The following is a 27,737-nucleotide window of genomic DNA, read 5'->3' as shown; positions in this document are numbered from 1 at the left end:
ACACAAAACACTGCACTAATGTCCCTCAACGCCTTTAAATCAACGAGCAACAGCAAAATCTCTATGGAAAACAGGTCACAGGACTTTCCTAAAAATATGAAGAAAAAAAAAACAAAGGAAAAAATGAAAACAAAATGTCTAAAATGTGTTAAATAAATAAGTGAATGCGATATGTGCTAAAAATTAAAATAAATCTCCAAAAAAAGACAAAGCAAATGAAATGTAAAGGAAAAGAAGGGTGTTCTTTCGATATGTAGCTGAAAAAAAGGACAGAGAATATTTCTCCTCATAGCCCCAATATATTTTCATCTTGTCATTGGTAAAATATTAAAATAAAGTATAAAGTACACTGTAACCGAATATTTATCCCAAGGGTGGCACCAGCGGATGTAATGTAGGTTCATTTGTGCCATACCCAACCAATGTAAATAAAAGTCTATGCCAAATCCAAACTGCACAAAAGGAGGCAGCTTCTTGATGTAATTCAATACTTGCACTTATCGTTAGAGACAAGCTCGTACTGAAAACTGCGTAGATTAAGACACCGCGAAATAAAATAAATATTTAAGAAAAAAAAAAAAAAAAGTTGCTCAATGTTAAACATCACACCAACAGTAAAAACGTCTCCGAGCCCATGCCATAAAATTAGCCAACCAATCAGAGTGCAGCTTATTGAATGGTGGTTAGTTAAAGCAGGAAGCATTTGAGCCCCTCTGTTACTGGCTCCTCAAGTTTTCTTCAATCACAAAAGTCAAATATTTTTGTCTCAGTTTGGTCAGTGTTTACATGGTCAGCAAGAAAACGAGGGCGGCGTGTTTTTAAAATATTATAAAATGACCTCGCGGCCGCCCCACATTTCTTTATTTTTAAGGTTGGATTCCAACATTGAACATAACAGTATAAAGACGATACTCGACTCCACTCTATAGGTTAGTGACGAATAGAGGTTGGTCTTAGCGATGGTCCGTCCCAATATGGGAGGTTTAGGGATAAAAGAGCGTCTGGAAAACTTCATTCCCGTCAGCTTCAAGGCTCCACTTGGGACTCCTCTGCCGCGTGTTTCTGCATATGTAGAAGCCTCGCCTGAAAAACAAAGACGAAATAATAGCAGTTGTATTGTGTGCTCCATCCATCCATCCATTTTCTTCCGCTTTATCCAGGGCCGGGTCGCGGGGGCAGCAGTCTCAGCAGAGATGCCCAAACTTCCCGATCCACACACACTTCCTCCAGCTGTTCTGACCCCGAGGCGACACCAGGCCAGCTCGGAGACATAGTCCCACCAGCGTGTCCTGGGTCTTCCACGAGGCCTTGTCCCACTAGGACATGCCTGGAACACTTCCCGCGGGAGGCGACCAGGAGGCATCCGGAACAGATGCCCGAGCCACCTCAGCTGGCTCCTTTCAACGTGAAGGAGCAGCGACTCTACTCCGAGCTCCTCCCGGGTAACTGAGCTCCTCACCCGATTTCGAAGGGTGCGCCCTACGAAGGAAACTCATTTCGGCCGCTTGTATTCGCGATCTTGTCCTTTCGGTCATTACCCAAATCTCAAAAAGTATTGTGTGCTGACCTCCCATTTCACACATAACAAGAATAAACACACAACCTACACTAAAACAATATATATACAGATACATGATGAAACGTGCGGTAGTACCTGTTTGGAGCTGATGCGAGCGCTGAAAAACTCTTCGCAGTTTTTCCATTGGCAGCGCAGTGTCTTCAGGGTTGGGCCTGAGTGGTCTTGGGACAGGTGCTGCTCCAAGTGATCCCACACCCCAAACACCAGAGAGCAGCCATGCCACTAAGGAGGTAAGAAATGATGAAACATATTGAGGATCATTCAACATGTTATAAAGTTAGATATCAGTGTAAGTTTCCACAGTAAATAGTATGATGCTGCTCATGTTTTCATACTGCAAAAATATTTTACCCGACAATGGTAGTTCTGCATCAGGTTGAGTTTGACAGCCTGCACGCTGCCATCATAACAGCCAGTGAAGATCTGGAGGGGAAAAAAACAAAGAAAAAAATAAAGCACACACTTTCAAATGCAAAAGAGCACTACGTATGTTGAGATAATTAGATGAGGCCTCACATTTGTTAGCGTGGAAAAAAAACACTTACCATATTTTTGTGGATGGTCATGCACATCACCATGTCCTTGTGTCCACCATAAACCTGCAGCTGCTCATGGGTCTGAAGAGTAAAACAATATATGAAATACACAGTCACCAACAGGGTTCGAAATAACAATAATTTTTGTTTTGAAATGTGGCAGCTTGAGGACTGACCTGCAGATCGTAGACTCGGACCAGTTTGTCGAGGCAGGCGGTCACCATCACCTTCCCCAGGACACACACCACTGAGACGGCATGACTGTGGCCCTTGTACACTCGCACCAGCTGTCCCGACTGCAGAGGGGAGACCACAGACATAGACATTATACTTTTTGTGGATTAGTTTGTTCAATTTAGAATTTGGTGCTGGGCCAGTCAAGGATTACGGTGGCCCCAAGTAAGATTAAGTGGCAGGCCCCAAACATTACAAAGAGCAAACCAAATGCGCTCAAGCAACTAGCCCTAAATGACCAGCATAAATTGGGAATGAATAAAAGCGAGGTGACGTACATGGATATTGTGGGCATAGACACTCTGATCACTGGATCCACTAAACACCAAATCATTCACCACCTGATGAGAAACAGACACAAAGCATAGTTAAATGACCTTTAAAGCTCTTACTTCACAGGTTAGAAAACTGGGTGGGAATCTCTGGTAATGCTCTAAACTGGTTTAAGTCCTATCTCGAGGACAGGACGTACTTTGTTGAAATTGGCAACTGTGTCTCAGACAAAATTGCCATGACCTGTGGAGTCCCCCAGGGGTCAATCTTGGGACCTCTCTTATTCAACATGTACATGCTTCCATTGGGTCAGCTAATAAACAGCAACAACGTGTCGTACCACAACTATGCAGATGACACTCAAATCTACGTGTCACTGACGGCTGGTGAACATGGGCCTGTAGATACACTCTGTCACTGCATCCAACAGATCAGTTTGTGGATGCAAAACAACTTTCTCCAACTAAACTCAGACAAAACTGAGATCATTGTTTTTGGCCCACAGGCACAAAGACAAAGTGTTGTCAGTCACCTTGAGTCTCTCTCTCTAAAACCAAAAAATCAGGTTAGAAATCTAGGAGTAATCATGGACTCAGACCTGAACTTAAACAGCCACATCAAAGCAATAACATCAGCAGCTTTTTACCATCTGAAAAACATTGCTAAGATCAGAGGAATAGTGTCAAAACCAGACTTAGAGAGACTTATCCATGCATTTGTCTCCAGCAGATTAGACTACTGTAACGGCCTACTCACTGGCCTCTCTAAACGAGCTATCAGACAGCTACAGTACATCCAGAACGCTGCTGCTCGAGTCCTGACAAGAACCAGGAAATACGACCATATTAGTCCAGTGCTCCAGTCTCTGCACTGGCTTCCTGTCACTCAGAGAATAGACTTTAAAACAGCTCTGCTTGTGTACAAGTCATTTCATGGTTTAGCTCCAAAGTACATCTCTGACATGTTAGAGCCGTATGAACCATCTCGGGCCCTGAGAACCTCAGGGAGGGGCCTCCTGGTGGTTCCCAGAGTCAATAATAAACACGGTGAGGCTGCGTTTCAGTTTCATGCAGCTAAAATCTGGAACAGTCTTCACGAGGATGTGAGACAGGCCTCAACTCTGACAATGTTCAAATCCAGGCTGAAAACAGTTCTGTTTGCCCGTGTATATAACTGAAAGTATTTTATCTGCACTCTCGTCTTTTACTGTAATTGATTAATTTTATATTGATGTCCAGAGGAGAAGGAGCGACAAAAACAGAGGTTAGGTAACTTACTTTTGAACGAGCAAGAAAAATAGTGCTCAAGACAGAGCGAAATAGTGCTCAAGACAGAGCGAAATAGTGCTCAAGACAGAGCGAAATAGTGCTCAAGACAGAGCGAGTCAAAACAAGACTTAAAAATGGTGCTCAAGACAGAGCGAGTCACAACAAGAATTAAAAATAGAGCTCAAGACAGAGCGAAATAGTGCTCAAGACAGAGCGAGTCCAAACACGACTTAAAAATAGTGCTCAAGACAGAGCGAAATAGTGCTCAAGACAGAGCGAGTCAAAACAAGACTTAAAAATAGTGCTCAAGACAGAGCGAAATAGTGCTCAAGACAGAGCAAGTCAAAACAAGACTTAAAAATAGTGCTCAAGACAGAGCGAAATAGTGCTCAAGACAGAGCGAGTCAAAACAAGACTTAAAAATAGTGCTCAAGACAGAGCGAATCAAAACAAGACTTAAAAATGCATATAACTGAAAGTATTTTATCTACACTCTTGCCTCTTACTGTAATTGATTAATTCTATGTTGATGTTTTATTGATTGTATTTGTTTTCTTATATTTATGCAACTGTGAAGCACTTTGAATTGCCTTGTGTATGAATTGTGCTCTACAAATAAACTTGCCTTGCCTTGCCTTGCCTATCTCCAGTAAACAAGTGTCTCACCTTCATACAGAGCACAGTTTTGCTGTGTCCCTCCAGCGTCCGCAGCAGGAGCCCGTTCTTGGCATCCCTCACACTGATGGTGCTATCATAGGACCCCACCAACAGGAGGCGGCGTGCTCCCTCCTGTGACGAGGCCAGACAGCTCACAGCCCGCGGCCCGTGACACTCAAACACATCCGTCTGCCGGTTTGTCTGGACACAGAGAGACACAGTGAATTAATTAATTATTATTAAATGGAGACTGCAAGCATTTTCTTTCTTTGTGTCGAAATATCATAATCTAACCGCCCAGGATGTACTCCGGCTACAGTAACTTAACCCTGGTAGCAAAAGTACATATAAGGTTGGGGACTCCGGCCTTAATTGATGTAGTAAGGCTGAAATTCTACCTTGAGATCAATGGTAACCACCGAGCCGTTGCCGAGCCCAGCGTAGAGGACCTTCCAGCGACTGTGGAGGCAGAGGACTCGGTCTGGCAGAGAGAAATGCTCCTCAAACTTCTGTGTCTGTGGACATGAAAAGAAGTGTGATTAAAAAGCACAACACAATAATAAAAAAGTACTACAGGAAAGCTCTCACTAAAATAATAAAGGTCAGACTCAATCTTAGTTACAAACAGTAAGAAAGCATGAATTACCCCGAGGCTGTAGCAGCGTATGGTCTGGTCGCTGGAGCCAGTGTACAGGCGCTGCTTGAGGCAGGGGCTCGTGGACAACAGCAGAGCATTCACTTTGGAGCTGTGGCCCTCAAATGTCGCGACACATTTATGACTCTGAGACAAAAGAAGCAATTGGTTTGGCTAAATACTGACTGAAGTGAGAGTAAACTGTTTTTTTTGTTTGTTTTATATGCAAAACGTACCACGATATCAAAAGCCCTGACAGTGCGGTCCCCTGAGCAAGTGTAGAGCAGCCCGTCGTGAATCTGCATCGAGTTCACCGCCTCCACGTGGCCCTCGAACGCACCCTCTGTGGGTAAGCCGTCCTCCCCGTGGTCAGAGGAGACATCTAAAAGCATAAATAATGATAGTATGTAGTTATAAATAATAACTCTAAGAAGCGCGCGTGACTATTCACTTCAGGCAGTTGATATCTGCAATAATATCTTGACCATAAAAAGCACTTTGTGAGACTCCGCTGTCTATTTTAGCTGGTCTCGGTGTAGGGCAAATCTAAATATGGACTTCCAAAAGGAGTTTGCCATTTAGATCTTTGGGTTACCTTATTTGTTTACTGACATGTGGGTACTTAAAGGAAATAGAATTATATAAACACATTGACAATAGCACAATCTCAGGAACTAATTTATTTCATGAGATTGTGGAAATATAACCAAAATGTCCAGACAATAACTGTTGCTTGAAAGAAATCCTACCCGATGAAGTCTTTCCCACTTTTGGCAGCATGGAGTTCACCTGCACCTCGCTGGAAAATGTAATTAAGACCCAAACTTGTTAATAGCATTCAGTACAAATCAGATAGATTGAAAGATGAACGGCACAGCTCACCTCTCGGGAACGGGCGATATGTCCATGTCGCTGGTGGAGCTGACTTCCACATGTTGGGCCTCTTGCCTGGAGGAGTCGGGATCCTGGGCTGGACTGCAGGGTGCTTGTGTAGCCTCTGTTTTCTCTGGTTCAGACTTCACTGTAACCTGTTCCGTGCTGCTTTTTGGAAGCTGTGGGTCCTCTTTCTCCTCTTCCATTCTGACATCGTCCTCTCTGTCCTCTGTTTGCTGGTTGGATGTGCTGACCTGGGACCCCCCGCTGTTCCTCCGCCTGTTTCGTACCCACTTGGGCCGGGTCGCCTCTGAGTCCATCTCGGTGTCGCTGCTCTCGGGCAGCTCTGCGCCCTGCGCCTTCTTCAAAGCTTTCCTCTTCTTCAGCTTCCTCACCTTCTTCCCGCTCCTCATCTCGGGCGGGGAGGTCGGCATGTTGAACACGGGGGGCACAGAGGGGGTCTCAAAAGACCGGGCACCTGTACTTTCTACAAGCGTGCCCATCTCGGAGTCCCTGCAACTTGGAATGAGCATTTTGTCACTACTGCTGGGCTCGGTGTGGCCTCTCTGCTGGTCGCCCCTCTCCATGGACTGCACCAGCTCAGCCAAACTCTCCTTGGAGTCAATGGGATCTCCAAACTCGTCTCTCTCTGGTCCTGCGTACCTTTGGCACAACTCAGACGACCTTTCGGGAGACAGAAGGGAGTGCACTGCAGCCTCTGTAAAAGAAAAGACCACAGGGGAATTGGTATTTTTTAATTTGATGAAATATCTTCCATAAATACTAACACACTCACTTTGATGATTGTTTTCATTAGGGCCGCACATTACTATACACAATTATCTCAAACACACAGCGGGCTACAGTCACCTGGTGCAGATGAGGAGGTGGGCAGCTCTGCCGTGGTGCTGTGAGCGCACACAGCAGCGTCCCGTACAGAGCTGAGGCGGACAGGAGACCGGGGCTCTTCTTTGACGGCCGCAGGCGTGACGGGCACACAGGGGGCAGGAGGAGAGGCTCGTGGGGCAGACTGGGCAGGACTGATCCCATACAGAGGGGCGGAGGAGACAGTGGATGACATGCGCTGGTCTGATTCATCATGTCTCTCCACTTTCACGTCGATCTCAGGGGCCAGCTCTACAGTGTCAGCTTCAAGAGGGAAGAGTTAGGACGTTGTTGAGTGACATAATGACAGAAATAAAATGCACTTTCAAAACAAACCACTGCATTATTCATAATATCTATTAGCACATTTTAATGGCATGGCACTGTGTTTTGGTCCTTATGTGAAGCCCTAAATGAGGCTTTTGTCTATTGCTCACCTTGCATCCCTTTAAGCAGCTCAATACGCTTGCTTCTCAGTGTGCCCATCTCTGTAGTCATCTGAGGACGCAATGAGAAACATGACGACGCAGCTCAGCACAACACATTAAAAAAGAACATACGAATGAAGTCACTATTCTTACCTGTTGCTTGGCCATCATCAGCCGCTGCACCTCCATGTAGGCAGCCTCCAGAGCGGCTCGAGCCTTGATCAGGTCTGTGTCTAAACTCTGCAGAGACCGACTCAGCTCATCCTCACGCAGCGAAACGGCTAACAGCTGGTCGATGTGGGAACGCTCTGCAACCACAGAATAAGGTGTTTATAGATCGTTGTATTCTAAATTGAGTCCAATGTTACATGTATGTATTTATTTACCTTTTCTGGATTTAACCTTACGCCTTTTGGTGTGATGTTCCAAAGAAGACGTCTCTGGGTGAGGCACATCCTAAGTCAGATAGTAAATTTACATAATGGGTTCAATGTATCCAACTGCTTTCACTAGTTAATGCTAAAACCAACTAATCCTTTTGTGTAGAATAGAAGAATGCATAGGTGTAAGCATGGCTGGTCATTCTAAATGAATACAGTTTTTACTCTATGGTCAAAAATTCTAATTCATGTAACACTCACTCTTGTTGCTCTCCTCTTCTTCGCTGTCCCCTGTCCATCACACATCTCTGTCCCAGAACTGCTCTCTATCAAGACAGAATCTGCCCTCTGGAGTGCCTTCAGGTCCTCCTGCACATCTACAGATTCACCAAGGCCCAGAAACACCTCCATTTCCACTTCCATTTCCTGCCGCAGGTCAATATCCTGGGCGTGCACTGGAGAGGTTTCCTGTGGCTCTGACTTTATCACGATATTGCTGAGAAACGGGGCATGATTTGGCGTTGGGGCGATGCTGCTCTCGGATAGGGAGCGTTTTCGGGAGGTTGGGGTGGTAGAATTTGCAACGTCCAGCAGTGACTCCCATTGGAAGCCCTGCAGCAGCGGGAGGTCGTCCTCTTCCTGGCTGTGGTCCTCTTGGTCCATAGGCACCATCTCTATCCCAAACCTATGGGAAGAAAGCTCAATAACTGAAAAGTATTTACGGAACGCAGCGTAAAGGCAGGCGGCTTGGACCCTGCTGTGTAGTTTTATGTGACTGGATTCTCACGCATACAAAGGCAGGAGTAGTAGATTATACAATAGATAAACACTAAGAAAAAGTTTTACAATAAATTCACATTGCATTTTAAAAAATATTTTACCTTGGCATGCCTTTCCCTTTGTCCTGCTTCTTGCGGACCTCGTGATAGACCTGTTCCCAGTTCACATTTCGTCTGGAGCCGGAGGAGCTGATGAGCTGTTGCACCCTGGGTTTCAGTCCTGAGTCTTTCTCAGAGTCACTCCTCTTGGAACCGCTCAAATTTCTGATGCGTCTCGCAATGTTCAGGTTGGGCTCAAGGTTGGTGGCAGTTTTGGCCTTGATTGTGCTCATGTGCTTGGTCAAATCCCTCTTTAGGACAGGGGGCAAGTCAAGTTTGGATAGTCCTGACGACTGAGCTTGCGGGTCACTTGTTTTTAAAATGTCGCTTTCTTCGGTGGACTGTTCCAATTTCTCTTTGGGCGCTTCATTTTCAATACTTTTTATGCTTTCCTTATGTGCCAGGTTTAAGATGGGACAGGCTGAGCTCTCAGCTGAGGAGGTGCTGACTTGAAGATGCAGATGAGACTGGTCTAGAGATAGCAGCTTGTCAATAACAGCAGGTTTACCTAAAGCAGGTACAGATGGCTTTGCTTGGTTCTGTCTGATATTATTTTCCTTATTGACTCCGACCTGGCTTTGCTCTTCCACTCTCTTCGGTTCAGTGTTACTCAAGCTGTCCAAAGAGTGTCTCTTTTCCAGCTGTTTCACTTTTCTAACCGTTTCAGGTAGCTGCCGATCAGATTTAGAAAGATTACTCAGGCTGTTTCTTGACTTAAATTTTTCATTGTTTTGATTAGACACTTTGTTAACTTGACCTCCATTGCTAACACCTGCACCTATGGAGGCTCTCCTCTCTGCTTGCTGTGCTGGGTTCTTTGCCCTTTGAACAGATGGACTGGGAGTAGCAGCATTTTTCTGACTATCTCTTTGAAGACTACTACTTCTACTGCTGTTATTACTACTTGCCCCACTGGAGTTGCTCTTTTCAGCCTTGGGCGCACCATTTTCAACTGGTTTCTCCAATTTCTGTGACTTGGGTGTTTTCTGAACCAGGTTCGGCATTGACTCTGACCCTTTATTGACATGATACGGCGACCAGCGACACGTTTTGTCCAGTTTGGGATTGCTGCCAAGTAACTTGTTGCCCTTATTATTATGTTCAGCTTCTGAGTTTTGCTTCTCTGCACTTTTAGGACCATTTTTGTTCTGACCTCTCTGGTCGGTTGCTTGATTTTGAAATTGATTCACCCCTTTTGTGAAAAACTTTGGCATGGACGGGAAACAAGGCGGAGGAGGCCTTAAGACACTCGTAGGGCGGGCATTTTGAGATATTGTGTTGCACCCATAAACTCCGTTACTGCTGCCTGCGTTGCTGATCCACGGAGGTCGGACTTTGTTGAAGTTGTTGAAATTAGGCGGGTCTTGCGCGTGCCAGGTGGCGCTCTTCCCCCATTTACTGTGCTGAAAGGGTTTCCCGTTTTGCATGTCTCTGGGGATGGTGCCATACTGGCTGCCCTTGTGCCATGAGCCATGCGAGTTGCCGTAAAGGTTTGGTTGCTGTTGCCACTCGAGTCGGAAACGCTCTTTCGCATCCTTTAATCTCTGCTGGTACTCCTCCTTCCTCTTTTTCTCTGCCTCTTCTTGAGCGAGCTTTGCAGCAGCTGCCTCCTTCTCTTTTCTAATAAAAACACACCAAAAAAATGTGAGTGGTTTAGTCTTGTGAATCAAAAAATGTCAGAAACCAAGGCATACAAACATAAATGACAAAAGATTGTTTCTTCTCCAGCAGAATCAAGTTCATTTAATGTTGTTATGGATTTACTAAAAATGTATAACAAAAAAACACCAAAAAATCTGCCAAATTGAATTGTTTTTTTTTCAAAAGCAAATTTAATGCAGCGGACAACTTTGGAGCAAAATTGCAGTTTATTGTGTTTTAGACTTTTAGATTTGCTGATCTTACGCATAAAAAATAGTCAAGCAATGACATTATTTTCCATAAAATCTAAATTCAATGCCAGTTGGAATCATAATTATAGCCTTGTACGCAGCAGAAACCCTGGATCACAATATGCACAGTGTAAATGACAATTGAATCATATCTTACAATAATTCAGAAAGAGAGGGCAAGACTTTCATTAAACTTCCTAGTTCCAGATCTATTCAGCTATCTGTGTAAGTGGGTGTTTTTAGGCTGATATCTGACTCCAGACGCCACAGAGGCTAAAAGCGGCCCGTAAGCTGCACTGGGCAGAATGTGTCTATACAAGGACCAGGCACATGAGCTCTCACAACATACACTGATCACATGTTAGCAGCACAACTGTGAAGATCAAGCACTTGATCTCTGAGACAATGAATCCATTATGAGTAAATGGAGACGTTGATAAGAAAATGATTAGTTTACTCAAAGGGGCTTTTGAGCTTTGATCATATCAGAGTAGCCTTGATTGCCACACTTTCAGAGTTCACCATTCACCTCAACAGTTTATTCTTAATTGTGAGTGTCCATTTGAAGACTTGATGAAAACATTCCCTTAAACTAAAAGGACGGCCTCACATTTCTGAAATATTCAAACTACTTCTATGCATTTTCCTTTAGCCAAACAGTAAAACTGAGTTGCTTAAGATTATCTGAACAATTCATCATTTTTGGCAACTTTATCACAGACTGAAAAACAACAACAAGCTTTCTTGTCACATCCACTAAAATACAATCAAATACAAAATCCTTCTTACCTTATCTGCTCGTTTCTCCTCTCTATCAGATCTACCAGGGCTTGATCGAAGTACTCCTCGTTTAGTGAGCTGCGGGCCGGTGTGCGTTCGAAATCCTCCACATTCTGCTTGTGCGTGGGGCTGGAGATGTGACTTGCGTAGTCCGTGAGGCTCACAACGGTCACCTTACACACCCTGCACTCGTGTCCACAGTCCCTGGGGATCAGAGGCGAGAGCGGTCGGTCAATCGTTCCTTCAGGCATTTTCTCTGATCGGCTCTACTTTTAGTAAACAAAACAAGGACAGGAGATTACTCAACAGTCCTCAAAGTCCAAATTCTCTATCCTTTACAGATCAGGAGGTAGCTAACTTAAAATTTCTTGTTGCAAAAAAATAAAAAGTTATATGAGAATCATCCTGATCGTTGTCCGGGTTTTAGCAGGTGTTGGGAGGCAGGGTGAGGGCAGGAGGCTGCATGCTATTGTAGCTGTGCATATCCAGCCGTGCAGCACTGAGGAGCGGCTCAATGCGCTGCCATGATGGTGACCCGCTGCGCTCTGAGATTCTACACCGGGATATCTTTGCTTTTGACCTAAGCTTATTCCAAAAGGCCGAGCCCCCCGCCCCCTCCGAGACACCGATGTCCCATTAGACCAATCCGAGCTCAGGATTGTGAAACCGGAGCCCCCCTCTCAGCTGCTCACACTCCTAAACCTCTCCCAAGTATGTCATCCTGTCTTTGTGGTGTCACTGGCTCTGGCACAATTTCTTTTTTCCAATCTGTGTCAGGGCGCCTGGCAACGATCAAACTCTCGTACAGTTGGCCGACACTTTTCCGAAAGTATTAGGTTCTATTTTGACTGTAGAGACATCCACTCAGCTGACTTGAAAGCTAAATGTCCTACTTTGAATTTATTTAGTTTAGTTTATTTGACAAATATATAAACATGACACTAAAGCAAAAAACACATGCAATACAAGAACATTTATTTGTATGTATGTATGTATTATTCTTCATTTGGCTCTGTAATTTGTCGTAGCTACTTTTTTTTAAAACTACATTCATTTTTGCTGCATGTGTTGTTCAACATGTAAATGTCATCTCAAACCAAACAAACAGGCTGAGGCAGAGCTGAGCAGCTGCTCCACACTGTGCCATAAATACTGTTTTTGTCCAAAGACCCATGTAACACGTTTACCCAGCATTCCAATGAAGAAACATCAAAGAAAAATGCAGCAATGATGACAAGCAATGATTATTTTCTATGTTTAGACTTCTACTATTTTCACATTCCAAGTTTCAACGATGCTTTGGCTCCTAAACAAACCCTGTGCCTAAAAGCAAAGTATATCCTTGGCCCATAATTATTCTCCAAAATCGCAACATTGTAAAGAAGTTGATGTGTGGCTAATGCACTATTCTTAAGGTTTTTTCTTTTCAATGAACATAAGTATTTTCATAATGAATTCGTATAAGACACAAGTGTCTTTTTGCCCTCGAGGTTGTTCCCCTGCAGCTGTAGCCTACATACTTGCTCTAATCTACACCGGAGTCACCAGATACTGTCCAGTTGGCTGGTATCGGTCATGCCTGTTGTTTGCTGATATTGTGTCTAAATATAAGAGCCACAGATGAGGCAGCTGCCCAAAGACCCACTTGCCAGTGACTGTATTGGGCACGTGCCCGTGAGTGCACGTGCCTTATGCCCAAATAGAAAAGCACATTAAATTTCAATGCTGGAGTTTAGACAGGTCAGATTAATGTATGCATGCGTAGGCTATGAACTTACCGGCCTTTGAGTTTCTCCAGCTCTCTGTGGTGCAGCATACTTCTCATGTGTTCCTCCATTTCCTACAGTTTGAGCACAAAAACATTTTTCACACCAACTTCATTGATCCACATGTAATTTAAACAAATGTCGCTCCTTTTCTCTACATTGAAACATCTACAGAAATTGAACATAGCTAACTTGCATCTGGATGTGCTCAGTAGTAAAATTGAGGATATTGTTACCTGTCTGGAGAAATAGATAGTCTCACAGAGAATGCACTTTCTGTCTTTGGCCATTTTTAAATCAGGTGTCACTCAGCAGCCCGTTACTGTAACAACAAAGAAACAAATGACATGAGCGTTAAACTATGGAGCAGAAATGTTGACCTCATTTTATCATCAAAAACTAAAAGCTGATCGTGCAAAATTCAACAGTTATTCACAAATCTGGTGTCATTTTTCACTCTTGGCGGTAGTTTTGTGCAGCCAGGTCTAATTCAGTCAGCAGAGGGAGCGTCTGTGGGGTCAGAGTTACAGGGCCAAACCATGGCTATGTCTGGACTTGTTACACTCTAACAAACACCTTAGCCTCATACCTTTTTCTCCAGTTCAGTTTTACCCAAATTTTAAAGCTTTTTTTTTCCGCGCTTTTTTTTAAAATAGTGTTTTCGTATATTTTTTCATCTCCTTTTTGGTTGCTTGTTTGTCACTTTTTTATTGTGGTTTTTCCGGCGTTTTTTTCACTCTTTTGTGGTTTCTTTATTACTTTTTTGTTGTTTATTGGTCACTTTTTTATTGCCTTTTCATAATTTTTTTGTTGTGTTTTTGTCGCTTTGTTAAAGTCTTATTGTTGCTTTTGCAGCACGTTTTTCATCTCTAGTTAGACTCTTTTTTCAAGAAGATTTTAAATTTGGATAATGCCATACTGGAGAAAATGTGCTCAGTTCAGGTGAGGGTTAAGGGGTTTAAAACAAAAAGGAAAAAAAATATTAAAAACTCACAATCTAGTCATGGTCTAAAGTAGGAACTATGCAAGAAGCAAAGGAGCAAAGAGATCAAACTAGGAGCATGGAGAAGCCTAAAATTTTAAAAACTACAAAACCAGAGTAATTGACTTTTCAAGTTCAAGAAAGAAGAGGATACATCACCAAGTGGTCACAATATGAGAACTACAGGTACAATATGCTATATTGCGGCAAGAGGTCAATGCTTTGGGCTGAAGGTTACACATAGAACTAAAATATTACACAAATTTATACATTTTCGTACAAGTCAACAGATTTTATAAATAACACACAGATGAATTTCTCTCTTTTTTATCTTCTTTGTTGATATATTTTTTCTAGCACCCTTGAGAAACCTTCCACGCATCTCCTACCACTTCCATTAAAGATCGAAGCAACAGACTTTGGCTATTTATAAAGCATTTGCAGGGAACATGTTCAGATCAGCAGAAAGTCACAATCACACACCCCACTACCCAGAATCAGCATAAAGACGAAAAAGATGTCTTTACACAAGGGTGAGATGAGTTTATCTCACTCTGGTGCATGGGGGACGTGATGTTAATGTCGAACAGTGCAGCTTTTTCTATAAAACGATGCATGCAGTCTTGTGATCTGATGGGATTTAACAATTGGTGCAAAAGATCATTTGAAGTCAGCAAATCAACATAATCACATCAAGCATTTATCAGCCGCAACTGACAACGACACAACGTTAAATCTGGATAAGTATTAGATATTTGTTATTCAGGTTTGCTAAACATTTAACATTAAGTGCAATGAATGTTTACATGTTCCCCAACGCTACGGTTTAAAATATTATTGTGAATATTTCGTAGGCATAAACAGTTTGTTGTTTGCGAAAGTGAAACATTTCTTTGCAATAAAGTATAAATCTTATAACTGTTAGCGACCACAACCTGCTAACAAACGACTTTTTTATAACTTTACAAATAACCTAGAAACGGGAAACTGAAGCATGTAGTCTACTTGACACATAAAACCTTGCAAACGTTTACTTATAATTGATTAATACCTTTTATAAAATATAATCTTGAGATTCTGTCTTTATCTGGTCCATCGCTGAAGCTAACGGCTAACAAGCTAACAATAACATCCTCCACAGATCCCGCCCCTGTCTCTTCTTCTACGCAACTTCCGGTCAAACGTAAACTACGAAATACTGCCCTCTAATGGCGTATTTGATAACATCACACGAGAGTTGTCCATTCAGTTTAGCCATAATGTCCAATTTATGTCTATTTAGACCCTATGTTGATAAATGAAATAATTAATGAGGTTGAGAATCACTGAATGATCATAAATAATGCACTGTAGATTACAACACCGGACACTTTTTGAAAACAGTGAAAATTTGCTTTATTGCAGTCATATAAAGAAGGCTACTTTTCCTGTTTTAATGAAATATGCAGTAGATGTGCTTCTATTTCTTTGAAAATAGGACATAAATATAAAATGTAAAACATATCCCGCAATCTCATAACCCCCACTTAAACCAAGCACATTATCTCCAGTTTGACTTCATACAAATTTGAAAGCTTAAACAAAACAAAAACGCGGCAAAAACCTGATAAAAAGGTTACTGTCACTTTTGCATTTCTTAGCTTTCAAATGAAGCATTACACTGTTGCTCTCCAGTCGAGGAACTTTTAGATTTGGGTAAAGCCGAACTGGAGAAAATCCGCTCGGTTAAGGCGGGGGGTAAGAGGTTAACATAATTTAAAATTGTGCAGTAACTTAGTTCATAGTTTTTCCCCTTTTTTTCCACAATCGGTCACAGTTGTATTGCATGTGCTAATGATATGCTTCAACAATATTTGCATTGCTTAATTATTGTTAACCTTTGGAAATGTATTATGAAATATCTGAAGAAATTATTGACCTTATTACATAAAAGCTACAGCAGTAGTTTTTGGTGCAAAGATAAAATAAATCAAAGGTGACATGTACAAAATCAAGGTAGTTAAAAGCTCAGTGTTAAATAAAATTGTCCTTCAGTAGACTTTAGTTGATTTGGTTGAGTTCCCGCGCTTTATTCCTGAGATGCCGTTTTCTCATTCGAATGATCCACTGAACTGAGAGTTTGGCGAAATTAGCAGCTTTAAACAGAGCCATGAAGACTCCACAGAGGATGGCCAAAGCGCTCCAGGCGTTTGCAGTCACAATCTGAAAAACAAAAACAAAAACAAATGTTTAGGCATATTTGAATTTTCACAAGATTTGGACGGCTTCACAAAGTATTAGTGTGGAGCACATACAGTAAATTTGGAAACAAGCACTTATTTCAAGCTTTGTCTACCATATAAATACTGTCGATAGAGACAGATCTTACCAGTTTGATTTCTTGTATAAAAGGATCCCTCCATTCAAAAACAGCAAAGAAAAGCTCATTGGTTCTCTCTTGTTCTGGCCTTTTGTCGTTAAACTTCACCACCGACGACTGCAGGACACACAGGCAATGATTAACTTATCTTTGCTGTAATAAAATAGACCTGTTTACTCTGTACACAATGGAATTCTGAATCAACCTCTTGTCGAAATTCTGTGCCGTCGTGGGTTCTTCCGGACGTTCGAACCAACGACATCTTGACCCTGGTCCTGAATCCTCCAGAAAAGGTCCACATGGAGTAGTTCCTCTCACAGTCCCTCATGAACTTTGTCCTATTAGCACTGCAGCCACAGAGAAAGAAGGTTATTACACGGATTGACATGGGGTATAAAAATATAAAAATGTTGTTGATCAGGTCTTCAGTAACTGCACTTGAGTACTGTTTTGATGTAATTTGTTTATCTTTTCACTTAAAAAGCAGTGATTATTGCGACTCAATGAAAAGTGGCGCTAAAGCAAAAATACCTGTCGATCAAGTCACTGTATCTGGCAAAGAGCATGTAGGAGATGGCGCTGAAGTCCTGCTGTGTTTCATTTTGACTGAACTGCATGAAGATCAGCTCTTTGTTTCTCACGTCAGATGGACCTCGGACCACCAACGCCATCTTCTGTAAGGCACAGGACAGAACAAGGCAAAAAGTCACAATCAGGGCAGATAAATACCTCAAACATGTATTGATCTCATGATAAACCTCAATCACATGTTTCTTTTAAACAGAGGGGAAAAAAGGATCTGAGTTGAGATGATAGATGGTCTTCCTCAGGGCATATCATATGGGGCATTTTTCCACATGTTTCTTTTATTTATGTAGGACTGTGTTAGAGAATTAACAATGGTGTTCGAGAGGATGGATGAAAAATAGGCGGCAGTCTGGATGTCTCATAGAGGAGAAGTTTATTTACCATCGGTCTGGGACCCGGAGACATGAACTCGAGACATTGCGCTAGTCCTACCATTCAAATCTGTCTATGCTTCCACAGAAAAGGGATAAATACCCTCTCAGAGCGTCAGACTGATACGCGAGCAAAACATTCAGTGGCTGAGAGTCTGAGCACCACAGTCAAGGCTATGACACAGATAGTACGACTTTACAGCTTGACCCAGTATGATAAATATCCTCAATGTCCACACCATGTAACTCGAGGCGGTTTACAGACAACCATTCACCTTTCAGCTGAGAAGCAGGGGGAGCGCTGGCATGTGCTTTCCCCTACCACCTCGCTCACCTGAGTTTGATTTCGAAAAGGTCCGTTGTATGTGACTTCTTGGAACTCGCAGTCGCCCTCTTGTGGCTGCCCCGGGTTCACCAAAGGAGGGATGAATTCATGGTAGTGATGTTTGCAGCTCAACAGATGGGCGTCACCGGGGAACAGCGCAATACCTGGGCAACGTGAAGTAATACATAAGCACAACACTATGCAAAAATAAAGAGATACTGAAAGGAATAGGACACCGTTTTTGCATACTAATACTACTATTGTAAGGCGTAATAACACCGTAGGAGCACTTCGATGTCCACACAGACTCTCAAAGTGCTCCTAAGTGTTATTACACCTTACAATATAGTACCTCTGTTTATCCGCTTAGAAAATCGACATATTTCATTTTGTGTGTCTATACTTGGATCGTGTAACTTCTCAAGAAACCTTATTTAAATAGGGAAAACATGGAAGAGCTTGGTCACTTCTAACTTCACCCCCGTTTGCCCCCATCGGAGAGGAGGAGGGGCTAAATGCTAACAACATCGTCGGTCTTTTAGCGTGACTGAGCGCACGCGTAAAGGCCAGACAGGTACGCATCAACTCGTCTAAGCTCAGGTCAGAACATATCTCAGTGTGCTAAAACGGTGGTCGATTCCTTCCAAATTGTGATTTTCCTAGCTGTGATTCTCATACTACTCATAAGCTTCAAACAAGTTTATGTGTAAGTGTCACAAAATCAAATAAGAGTTACAACAATAAACAAATTAATAGTATGTAGGGCCTACTGAAATGAAGAAAAATTGGAGAAAGTTTATAGCTAGATAGATTACAAAACGTGTACTCTAACCTGGTGCATTAATACTAACCTGGAGGTGAAAATGTCTCCACTTCTTTGTATATCACAGACATTACTGGGTTATTGAGTTTCTCCATGAAGTCCTTGATGGTCTGATAGGCCAGAAATGCAGCTATCGCAGTCAGGACCACATAGATGGTTATAAGCACCACCGTCAAGAAGTTTTTCACACAAGCTTTGCTGAATTTCCTCGGTGGACTGCTCCCACTCGCCTCCTCCTCGTCTGTGGAAAACAAAGACAAAGGTAAACAACTATTCAAACACAAGAGCTTTGCAAGAACATATATTGCTTATAAGTCATTTATAATAATACTGAATTTCGATCTAAGGCTCAGAAAGTCTACATGACAACATTACACTAAAGCGAAAGGACAGGACTGTAAGTTGCCTTTATAATAAACCATTACTTCACCAGTGTATTATGCTTAAACTGACCTTGTGTGACGCTGCCATTGCCTTGTTTTGGCTCTTCGTCATCAATTTCTTTCGAGTCGTCGTCAAAGATGCCCGGAGGCTGTGAACTTCCATCCTCTTCATTATCACTAAACTGTAAAAGAGAAAAGATGCATTTTGAGTCTTTATGGTATAATGCAGTGAGTTTTAGCCTCAGGATTCAAAGAGAACATGCCTCAAGAGTCTATTGTTAAACCTTTAAACTGGGTAAACAAGTCGATGTTGTAATGTTTTCCAACTGCTTTTGCACAGCAGTAAACAATAATTTTGAATGTGTCAGCTCTCCGGTCGGTGTGCAGTTATTACTCATTTGCACATTTTTTTAAAAGCACCATTTGTAAAACACAGCACACAGCTTTCTGAAAGTCACAATCAATCAGGAGTTTTCCATCTTAAAGGTTTTCAAATGTTTGTCATCTAGAATGGGTTTTTAGAATAGACGTGGTACTTGGCTGGTTGTAGCCTACCCTCTCTCTTTCCAATCAATAGTTTACCCAGATATTTCATCACAGTGAGCACTAGCTTTGAAACAGCGCTGAAGAAAACATAAAGTCAGCGAAAGTAGCGCGTGGTCAGCTGTGCGGTCACATGACAGCAAAGGGGCTTCAATTAGTTCACTTTCTCCGCGTATAAACTATTAGAACAAGCACATAACACATAGTCGACGGATTAGCTTACATTTCTTGAACTTACCTCTTTGTATGTGTGAGACTTTTCCTTCCTGAGCATTCCTCTCTTTGCGTCCTTCAACGTCACCTTTCCGTTTTGTTTTTTTGTTTTTTTTTGTTTTTAGAGACAACCCTGGGCTATTTGATTAAAGTTTGCGTTGTAGTTTCAGCCAGTAGACAATACATTTTGACGACAATAACCCGTTTCGCTGAAAACAGTGGGGTAGGGTTTCCGTTTTGGACAGGGCAGGGGAGCAGCACCTCTCCAGGGGGTTTGGTTACAGATAAAAGACCGTCCCAAAGATAATGGCACCTTAAAACTGTGGCCAATCATCGCTTTGGTTGTCCTCTTAGCCCCGCCCTGTGCAACAACTCCTGTTTACCTCCGCTTACTCCTCGTAAAATGTATAGTTATAACATAATCAGAATAGTGTCTATTCCCATTGTTTGAGAACAGGTTCAAAAACTAGGATTTTTTTTCTCGGTACTATCGTGCAACATGAAACATAAAACATATAACACAGAATTTAGATAACACAAGCTAAAAAAACATTAAAAATATAAGGCTATAAGGGCATGCAGGTAAAAAAAAAAAAAGCATAAAATAAAGACAACAACGATTGCCAAAGAACAACCACGTGAGACATAGCCTATAACTCTGTAGGTGTGTAACCAAATAAGAATTGAATAAAATAATAATTAAAAAAAAAGCCTATCAATTCCTAGAGAGAGAGCTAGCCGATGGCCGATATATATTAGAATACATAAAATGCTGGATAGCCTTTAGCTCTTGACAAAATAGGCATCATAAGTGCGTTTTCATTAACTTTTTTATTACACATTGCTTTGTATTTCTATTTGTATGAACTGTATTTGTATATGTTATTATAGTCTGCCTGCTTTCTCCATTTGCTTAAGCATAGAAGAAGACAAGAGCTGAAATACTTAAGTATTTTTAGCCTCATTTTCAATCGTTCTTTTTTCCCTTATTATATCGAAGGGCGGAAATCCCACACTTTTGAAAGCACCGTCACATCTTTTGAAGAAACCAGGGAAGTAAAGTAGGATCAAGATCAGAAGAGTTCCTGATCGAAACAGGATCTGTCATGGAAACGACGCGGATTATCGTCTTGTTTGCAATATTTCTATGTGTGACTGTAGCCGATGAAGATGCGAAATTAAAGTTTAAACCCGCTTCAAAACCTGTCCGACTTCTCACCGAGGAGGAGCTGAAGAAATACGACGGGAGCGATGTAAAAACCTGTGCACTGAACAGAAAGGCGTGCACGTGTGTTATTGATTCAAACCTTTTAATTTGTTTTCAGGAGGATTTGCCTCTGTATATGGCAGTCAAAGGAGTGGTGTTTGATGTCACCAAGGGTAAAGGTAAGGACACTTGTTAAATCCAGTAATAAAAATATAAAAAGAAGAAGAAGAAAAATCCACTGTTACCATGGTGATCCGCCATGTTTGTGGCTGTTAGCATACATTTTCCATACACTATCAGCTAAAAAGTGGAGAAAAAAGCGGTGGAACAACTAACATTAGCTGCTGAGTCACTACTGGTAAATACATAACTCACTGTAGTGTCCAAGTGTTTTAATGTGAACAATAACTCCACTATTTTTACCTTTTTAAAATCTCCATTAGTTTATTATTGCTGCAAATCCGAAGATGCTTAGTGATATGACGTCACAGTCCTCAACTCTATTGTAACATTAGGCTTGTGTGTCAGAAATGGTTATTACAAATTCTTGCAGGCAGTTGAGCCAAATACAGTAGTAGTAGTAGGAGGAGGATGAGGAGGGGTAGTAACAAAGCAATAGAAAACAATGCATCTACCCTTATCTAGCTATTACTGTCATTCTAAACCTTATAGACCGATTTATCACTTTATTTTACTCCCACATGAAGAATAATGTTAGTAGACTACTAATTGTATAGGCTACAATGTATGTGGTTCCATTTAAGCGTCTTATGCTTGTTTGTTGAATTTGTAACATTAATAACATGGTACTAGGATGGTAATAGTCCTGTCACAATCACATAATTACGATATCCACTTATCGTTATTTTATATATTTATCGTCAGTATTTGCATTTTCCCCCCGTTTTACACTTTAATTGTATTCATGTTTATTGTGGGATATTTTTCTGTATAAATGTATTAATAATTCATTTTCCTGCCTTAATATATCGAACTCAAAATGTTGTTAACGTGACAGGCCTGGTAATAGCATGGTGTAACCTCTTAACCCCCACCTAAACAAGCAAATCTTTCCAGTTATTATCCAGGTATCCAGGCATTACCTAAAAAAGTAACAAAAACTCAACAAAAACGTGACGAAAAAGCAACCAAAAAGTGACGACAACATGGTGGGGTTAAGAACATGCTATGTGTAACAATAAGTTTATTAGCCACCATGTTTCCATATTGCTACCATGTTATTACACTCTTAAGTATCTTGTTCTCTAAGACTGCTCCCATCCTATTATTATGCTATTCCTGTGTTGCAAAATAAAGTGTTCTAGTTTGCAATAGATTGATTAAATTTGACACCGTGTGGTAAATACAGAGTTCTATGGAAAATCTGCCCCGTACAACGCTCTGGTTGGAAAGGACTCGACTCGTGCCGTGGCCAAAATGACCCTGGACCCGGACGACCTCACGTCTGACACTGTGAGTCAAATCACCGGCAAATTCTGTCAAATGATCAGATCTGCCTGATGAGATTAGGGATCTTTAACAGCCGTAGAGTCAGCTGAGCAGCTTCTGAGAGTCAGCTGCAGACAAACTAATCAATCACATTCTTCATGTTAATAGTTTCTTGATTGTTCTCTGCATGAATGTGTTATTCCTTTTGGTTGTGAGCCACTGATTAGCGACAATAGCCGACTGGTATTTTGATCAAAGGTCCATTTTCTCCCGTATTAACTTATTTGTTCTGAATCAAGTTTGCTACATGGCCAAATATGTCTCTAGTAAAAAGACGGGAGGGTGAGACTGTTTAATATTGAATTTATATTGTCTTCTTCAAACATTACAACAGTGTCCTACAGTCTTTTAAGAAATTATACCACAATTCCATGTTGCCTTAGTTGTCTAAATCATTTCAAATGTTCATATTTTTTGTCTTTGTATTCATTTATTTGTGTGTTTGTTTTCTTTCGCAGACTGGTCTAACAGAGGAGCAGTTGCAGTCCCTGGACAGTATATTTGAAGGCACGTATAAGACCAAATATCCCATTGTCGGCTACACCGCGTCCCGGATGCTGAAACAAGACGGGAGCCCCAACCCGGACTTCAGACCAGAGGACCAGCCGCACTTTCAGATCAAAGATGAGTTTTGATCAGGATTTTAGGTAATAGATTTGTAAAGTAGGTCTGACATTTCTATAGTTTTGTACTTGAAGAGAGCCAGGAACAAAAAGGTGCAATAGCTTTATGAGTGTAGAACAATAATGAGTATTTTGAGACTTTTTTCTTTGATGTTTACTGTGTGTAAACCTTCATTTCATGAGTTTTAATAGTCTTTATATATTCCATGCCACATGTATTTATTAACCTCTTAACCCCCACCTAAACCAAGCACATGTTCTCCAGTTTTGCTTTATCCAAATCTAAAAGCCTCTTGAAAAAAGGGCCAAAATAGATACAAACATTATGCGAAAACAAGGATCAAAGTGCAACAAAAGAGCGACAAAAACATGGCAAAAAAGTGACAAAAAAGCCACAGTAGAGCAAAAAAAAAAGCCCCAAAAACGCACCAAATGGAAAAAAGAAGTGACGACAATGCGAGGAAATATCCATTTTCCATTTTGTCTTAGTCTTAGCTTTCAAATGAAGCGTTACACTGGCCTATTGGCTGTTGGATTTAGGTCAAGCTGAACTGGAGAAAAAGCACTCATTTAAGGCGGGGTAGGTTAGACATGACAAAGGTTACAGCACTAAATTGATTAAAACAGAATTAAAATGTGCGGGTCATATTCAAAGACACTTTTATTCGTAAAAGTTCTGTAGAAAATCAATTATCAGGGTGAGCCCTTGCAGACAGTAATGTGAAGTACAATGGTACAGGTGAAAGTACTAGTTTTTGGGACTGGATGTATTTTTTCTATTTTTCAAGATATTGAATGCTTGTGTCCTCACTTTCACTGTTCTCACAAAGCGTTTTCATTCCGTTTTTATTTAATAACTTCATCACCTTTATTTCCAAATGTTGATTGTTGTTCCACATTGTGCATGAGATGTTCCCACACACCTCATGTCCCGCCCTACAGTTGTCGCCTTTCGCAGGAAAAACTGTCGTCATAGTTTCGAACATAATAAAAATGTTGTTCATAAAGATAAAGCTTTGTCTTTTTAAACAATTATTAAAACCACAGTTGTGCATCGTAAAGGATTTCTTATTGTGTTCAGTCTAGACCAGTGCATCAGGTGGTATGAGGTGTATTTGTTTAATTTAGAGACAATTTCACACATTACTTTGTCTTCTTTTGGGTTAGTTCTTGTTCAAATTTATTTTGATCTGGTTGAGAGTTAGTTTAGACCACACTCAGCCCTTATACTTACACTTAACATACATCTAAAGGTACACACACACACTCATTTTGTGTTTTTAGGTGGTACTTGATGTGAAAGGTTTGAAAAACACCGGGCCAGACAATTTGAATTCTGTTTACCCTATGTATTTGCCTTTCTATTAATTGTATTTATTATTTCCTGACTCCTATACACGGTCATTAGTATGGGCCTTGCCTCGCGCAGACGCCCACTGCTCTTTATAGCCTCTGCCTCTCCAAAAGTCCAAAGTCCACTCTCCTTCAGCTCCGGTGACTGTCTTTGGGTGTAACTTCTTGTCCCTGGCGCTTCCCTTCAGCAGCAGGAGCAGGTATAGCAGTGCTGTTAGGTGATAATGGCTGCGTGAGCGTCACAGGGGGTGATCTAGTGCGTTCGGTTCAAAGGACGGAGCAGCCCTGCCCTTGGTTTTGAGAGATTGTGTGAGCGGAGTGTCTTTATCAGGTGGAGTTTGTGCCGGGAGTCGACCACTGCAGCCGCGGTCTCCGTCTGGGAAACACTTTTCTTCACCTGTCGAGCTCCACCGACCAACCACAAGATGCCTAAAACAGTAAGACCACATTATAAGAATAGACACTAGGCATTTCAAGACATGAGATTGATATAAACAAGACAGAACAGGGATTGGACAATTGTTTCTTGACTCCTTGAGACACTTTGCTGAGTTAAGCAAAAAAGATTTCACTGCTCAAGATAAAATAGGCCATCTACAAGAATAAACTCCTTGTTCATTTTGTTGCATTTCATCAAATTGTGGATTTTTCCAGATTGACGATTTCACACAGTTCTAGATATCAATATAAATCTCATCTATGACAAGCAAATTATCAAAAAACTAAACAAAAACATTAACAATAGTGTATAGATTCTAAAGCTAAGAGGATTTGACCTTTTCTCCAAAGCTATTGAACTGAGTAACTTACCAAAATGACTGCATGACCAATTATTATAGATGTTTCCAAGATGAACCTGGAGCTTTTGGATTTAAAATACTTCTCATGCTTGTTGTGATTGTTGGAAGGTTGTTTTTGCTGATTTGGACACTGTTCAAACCTTATTGTCTAAGTATTTCTTAATGCTTTCTCCCAACTCCAAATGTACTCATTAACTCGTAAAGTAGAGTTTGACCTATGGTGTGCACATTCCTGGCAGTAAAAAACTACTAAAATGCTACTTATTGTTTACTGGGATTGGAAACATACACATTCAATATTGTAATTTCAATTATTTTGTACCATTTCCTTCAAATTAAATAATTTTAATTGATTCATTACTAGTGAGATAAGTATCACTTTTGTGGGTTAACAGAATAAGTTCTTACAATTATGTATTCAAAGGCCATTGCTATGCAGTTGGTACATTGCTTGTGAATGCCCTCTGTGTAATACTGTCGATAAGAAATGCCAGCAGGATATCTTGTGTAGAGGCCAAGCACTAAAAGCTTTCTAAAGCGGTTCCAATGATGTCTGTGTAAAACGAGCCAACACTGTATTTATCGAAGATAAACAAAAGAAAATTTTCTATCAGTCTCTTTGTTGGAATTTCTGGATAACATTCAGTGATGAACATGATGGTTTCCCGTTATTTTGTATAGTGTGATTTCATTTGTACTTTCTAAAGTAAATCAGTGTATTTGACTGCTGATGTGATAGCTGTCTATGGATGGGTTTCACAATGATGAAATATGGGGACCGTTGCCATAGCGACTAAGAATTAAAAACAAGTAATGCTAAGTGATAAGTCCTCAAGATGGCGTCTGTAACAGGAAAACCTCCCATACAATTAAAATTAACTTCAAATTAAGTTTTGATCGGACTGCAACGGTAGTAGGCATAGTTCGAGCAACAGTCACTTCTCAAAAAATATATATTCTTTTTCAGTGCTTTTACCAAGATTTAAATGTTACATGTTGCAAGTACTAGTCAAATAAGAACAAGGGGTCATAGTCTGTGTAGGCTCTCAGTCATGCAGGAGTTGTACATCTTCGATGAAGGTGCTTGAGTCATCTTCTGTACTCTGCAGTTCAAGTGTTGGACGTTTCACCTCTCATCCAAAAGGCTTCGTCTGTGACAGTAAGGTTTCAGCTCAGCCCGTGGTCGTGGACTAGATAAAGACCACTGGGAGGGGTTAGTTTGGCTAAGCCTCGTGTTAACGGCTACTCTCACCTGTAAACACCTTTGTAGTTCAAGTCTCAACAACACTTTTCTCACCTGACATTCAGTCTCGACGACCCTACTCTCAGCTGATCACTGTAATGACCTGCCTATTGGTCTGTCCTAGGCTGAGTTTCAGCCTCATTAGCCCTCCAGGCCATGGAGGGCTCGTTGAGACTTGAACTACAAAGGTGTTTACCCACAGGTGAGTGTAGTCGCTAATACGGGGAGGGGCTTAGCCATGCTAACTCCTCCCAGTGGTCTTTATCTAGTCCACGGGATGACCTTAAACTTTAGTGTCGCTGATGAAGCCTTTTGGATGAGAGGCGAAATGTCCTACGCTTAAACTACAGAGTACAGAAGATCAAAAACCTTCATCGAAGGGGTCACTGTGTTAGTTGTGTTAGCTGGTGGTTGTAGCAGCTAGTATTTCAATGACCGCTAATGAAAGTGCCCATACGTTTTGAGGTTGTGTTGATATGTTTTTTGTTTCAATTACGCATGTTTGAGTGAGCCATACAAGAGCTAAAACACTTGCCCCACATCACCTGCTGATGTCATTAGGTGGTGATCCAGACAGATTTTCCTTTCAGCAGACATGGTACCTGCATTACACTTTAGTTTAGTTTACAAATGATTCCATGCTAATAGCTGACAGCTATAGTTTTTAGCTAGAGCCAAGCATATTAGTGGAAATTGAAAATGATGATGCCACATTTTGTTGCCTAAGTTTCACTGCGTTTATCTTTATGACAACCAGGGCGTGATCTGTGCTAATAAAACTTGTGCAACATCTTCAATCCCAGCATGCAGTGCTCCAATGGGTCACATGGTCATAGAGTGACCTGTATTGCTGTTGTTCCCTGCACATCACCATTTCCTTTGAAGTTTTGTGGAGTAAAGGTTTTAGGCCTCAGAACTGATTTAACTTTGTCTATGCCCGGAATAAAGGTCTACATCAAATCATGATAAAATGCCGTCCTAACAACCAAGAAATCACCAGGAATAAACAGAACTGGACAAAATAAAAGCAAAACCTATCCTAGATCTAAAGAAGTGGCTTTTGAGAGGTTTTATATAATTTACCAAACTTGTACCACAGTTTGAGATAAATAATGTAAATACTGTGTGTAAGTCTTTGGGTCTTTGATAATTTTGCTATCTCAAGTGGCCCCCAAGTTGTGTGTTTTAATATTTTAATCTCGGTGAGCAACCTTGCAGCACCTTGAAGAAAAGTCCAAAGTCTAAGAGATAGTGAGGAGTTGAGGTTTAAGAGCAGATTATGTTATAATAGATTCACAAGTGGATTAAATTATGTAAAAGATGTAAATGTTCGGTACAATATGGTGCATTGG

General features: G+C 41.2%; 3 protein-coding genes across 3 annotated transcripts; 1 reads left to right on the top strand and 2 right to left on the bottom strand.

The window, feature by feature from the left end:
* Nucleotides 1-578: 578 nt before the first annotated feature.
* On the bottom strand, nt 579-15,187 carry znf106a (zinc finger protein 106a). Its single transcript, XM_079573670.1, has 22 exons — nt 15,100-15,187; nt 13,300-13,387; nt 13,076-13,137; nt 11,307-11,501; nt 8,629-10,245; nt 8,009-8,432; nt 7,754-7,823; nt 7,521-7,675; nt 7,377-7,437; nt 6,925-7,203; nt 6,064-6,772; nt 5,931-5,980; nt 5,418-5,563; nt 5,194-5,328; nt 4,946-5,062; nt 4,557-4,748; nt 2,628-2,690; nt 2,292-2,411; nt 2,125-2,196; nt 1,931-2,002; nt 1,655-1,801; nt 579-1,083 (listed from the first exon to the last, which is right to left on the bottom strand). Exons 2-22 carry the CDS (start codon nt 13,351-13,353, stop codon nt 1,027-1,029), a joined length of 4,797 nt encoding a protein of 1,598 aa, XP_079429796.1. The 5' UTR covers nt 13,354-13,387; nt 15,100-15,187; the 3' UTR covers nt 579-1,026.
* A 474-nt stretch (nt 15,188-15,661) lies between these two features.
* pacc1 (proton activated chloride channel 1) lies at nt 15,662-19,922 on the bottom strand. The gene is made up of 8 exons (XM_079574092.1): nt 19,676-19,922; nt 18,975-19,076; nt 18,540-18,744; nt 17,698-17,852; nt 16,936-17,078; nt 16,610-16,751; nt 16,414-16,521; nt 15,662-16,247 (listed from the first exon to the last, which is right to left on the bottom strand). The coding sequence occupies exons 1-8, from the start codon at nt 19,709-19,711 to the stop codon at nt 16,086-16,088; spliced, it is 1,053 nt and encodes a 350-aa protein (XP_079430218.1). The 5' UTR covers nt 19,712-19,922; the 3' UTR covers nt 15,662-16,085.
* A 778-nt stretch (nt 19,923-20,700) lies between these two features.
* Nucleotides 20,701-23,122, top strand: nenf (neudesin neurotrophic factor). Its single transcript, XM_079574062.1, has 4 exons — nt 20,701-20,903; nt 20,976-21,036; nt 22,227-22,330; nt 22,825-23,122. The coding sequence occupies exons 1-4, from the start codon at nt 20,757-20,759 to the stop codon at nt 22,999-23,001; spliced, it is 489 nt and encodes a 162-aa protein (XP_079430188.1). The 5' UTR covers nt 20,701-20,756; the 3' UTR covers nt 23,002-23,122.
* The last annotated feature ends 4,615 nt before the right edge of the window (nt 23,123-27,737 follow it).

The sequence above is a fragment of the Gobius niger genome, assembly GCF_951799975.1.
Source record: "Gobius niger genome assembly, chromosome: 16".
Taxonomy (NCBI): domain Eukaryota; kingdom Metazoa; phylum Chordata; class Actinopteri; order Gobiiformes; family Gobiidae; genus Gobius; species Gobius niger.
The sequence above is the reverse complement of the archived record's forward strand: the minus strand, read 5'-3'. Positions and strand labels throughout refer to the sequence as shown.

Coding starts and splice junctions, on each gene's coding strand:
- znf106a (XM_079573670.1), bottom strand. CDS start 13,353: ATGGCCAAAGACAGAAAGTGCATTCTCTGTGAGACTATCTATTTCTCC. Junction 13,138..13,299: donor CTATCTATTTCTCCAGACAG/GTAACAATATCC, acceptor CTCAAACTGTAG/GAAATGGAGGAACACATGAG. Junction 5,564..5,930: donor AGTGGGAAAGACTTCATCGG/GTAGGATTTCTT, acceptor TTATGCTTTTAG/ATGTCTCCTCTGACCACGGG.
- pacc1 (XM_079574092.1), bottom strand. CDS start 19,711: ATGCTCAGGAAGGAAAAGTCTCACACATACAAAGAG. Junction 19,077..19,675: donor AGTCTCACACATACAAAGAG/GTAAGTTCAAGA, acceptor TCTCTTTTACAG/TTTAGTGATAATGAAGAGGA. Junction 16,752..16,935: donor TACAGTGACTTGATCGACAG/GTATTTTTGCTT, acceptor CTGTGGCTGCAG/TGCTAATAGGACAAAGTTCA.
- nenf (XM_079574062.1), top strand. CDS start 20,757: ATGGAAACGACGCGGATTATCGTCTTGTTTGCAATATTTCTATGTGTG. Junction 20,904..20,975: donor AGAAATACGACGGGAGCGAT/GTAAAAACCTGT, acceptor ATTTGTTTTCAG/GAGGATTTGCCTCTGTATAT. Junction 22,331..22,824: donor ACGACCTCACGTCTGACACT/GTGAGTCAAATC, acceptor TTTCTTTCGCAG/ACTGGTCTAACAGAGGAGCA.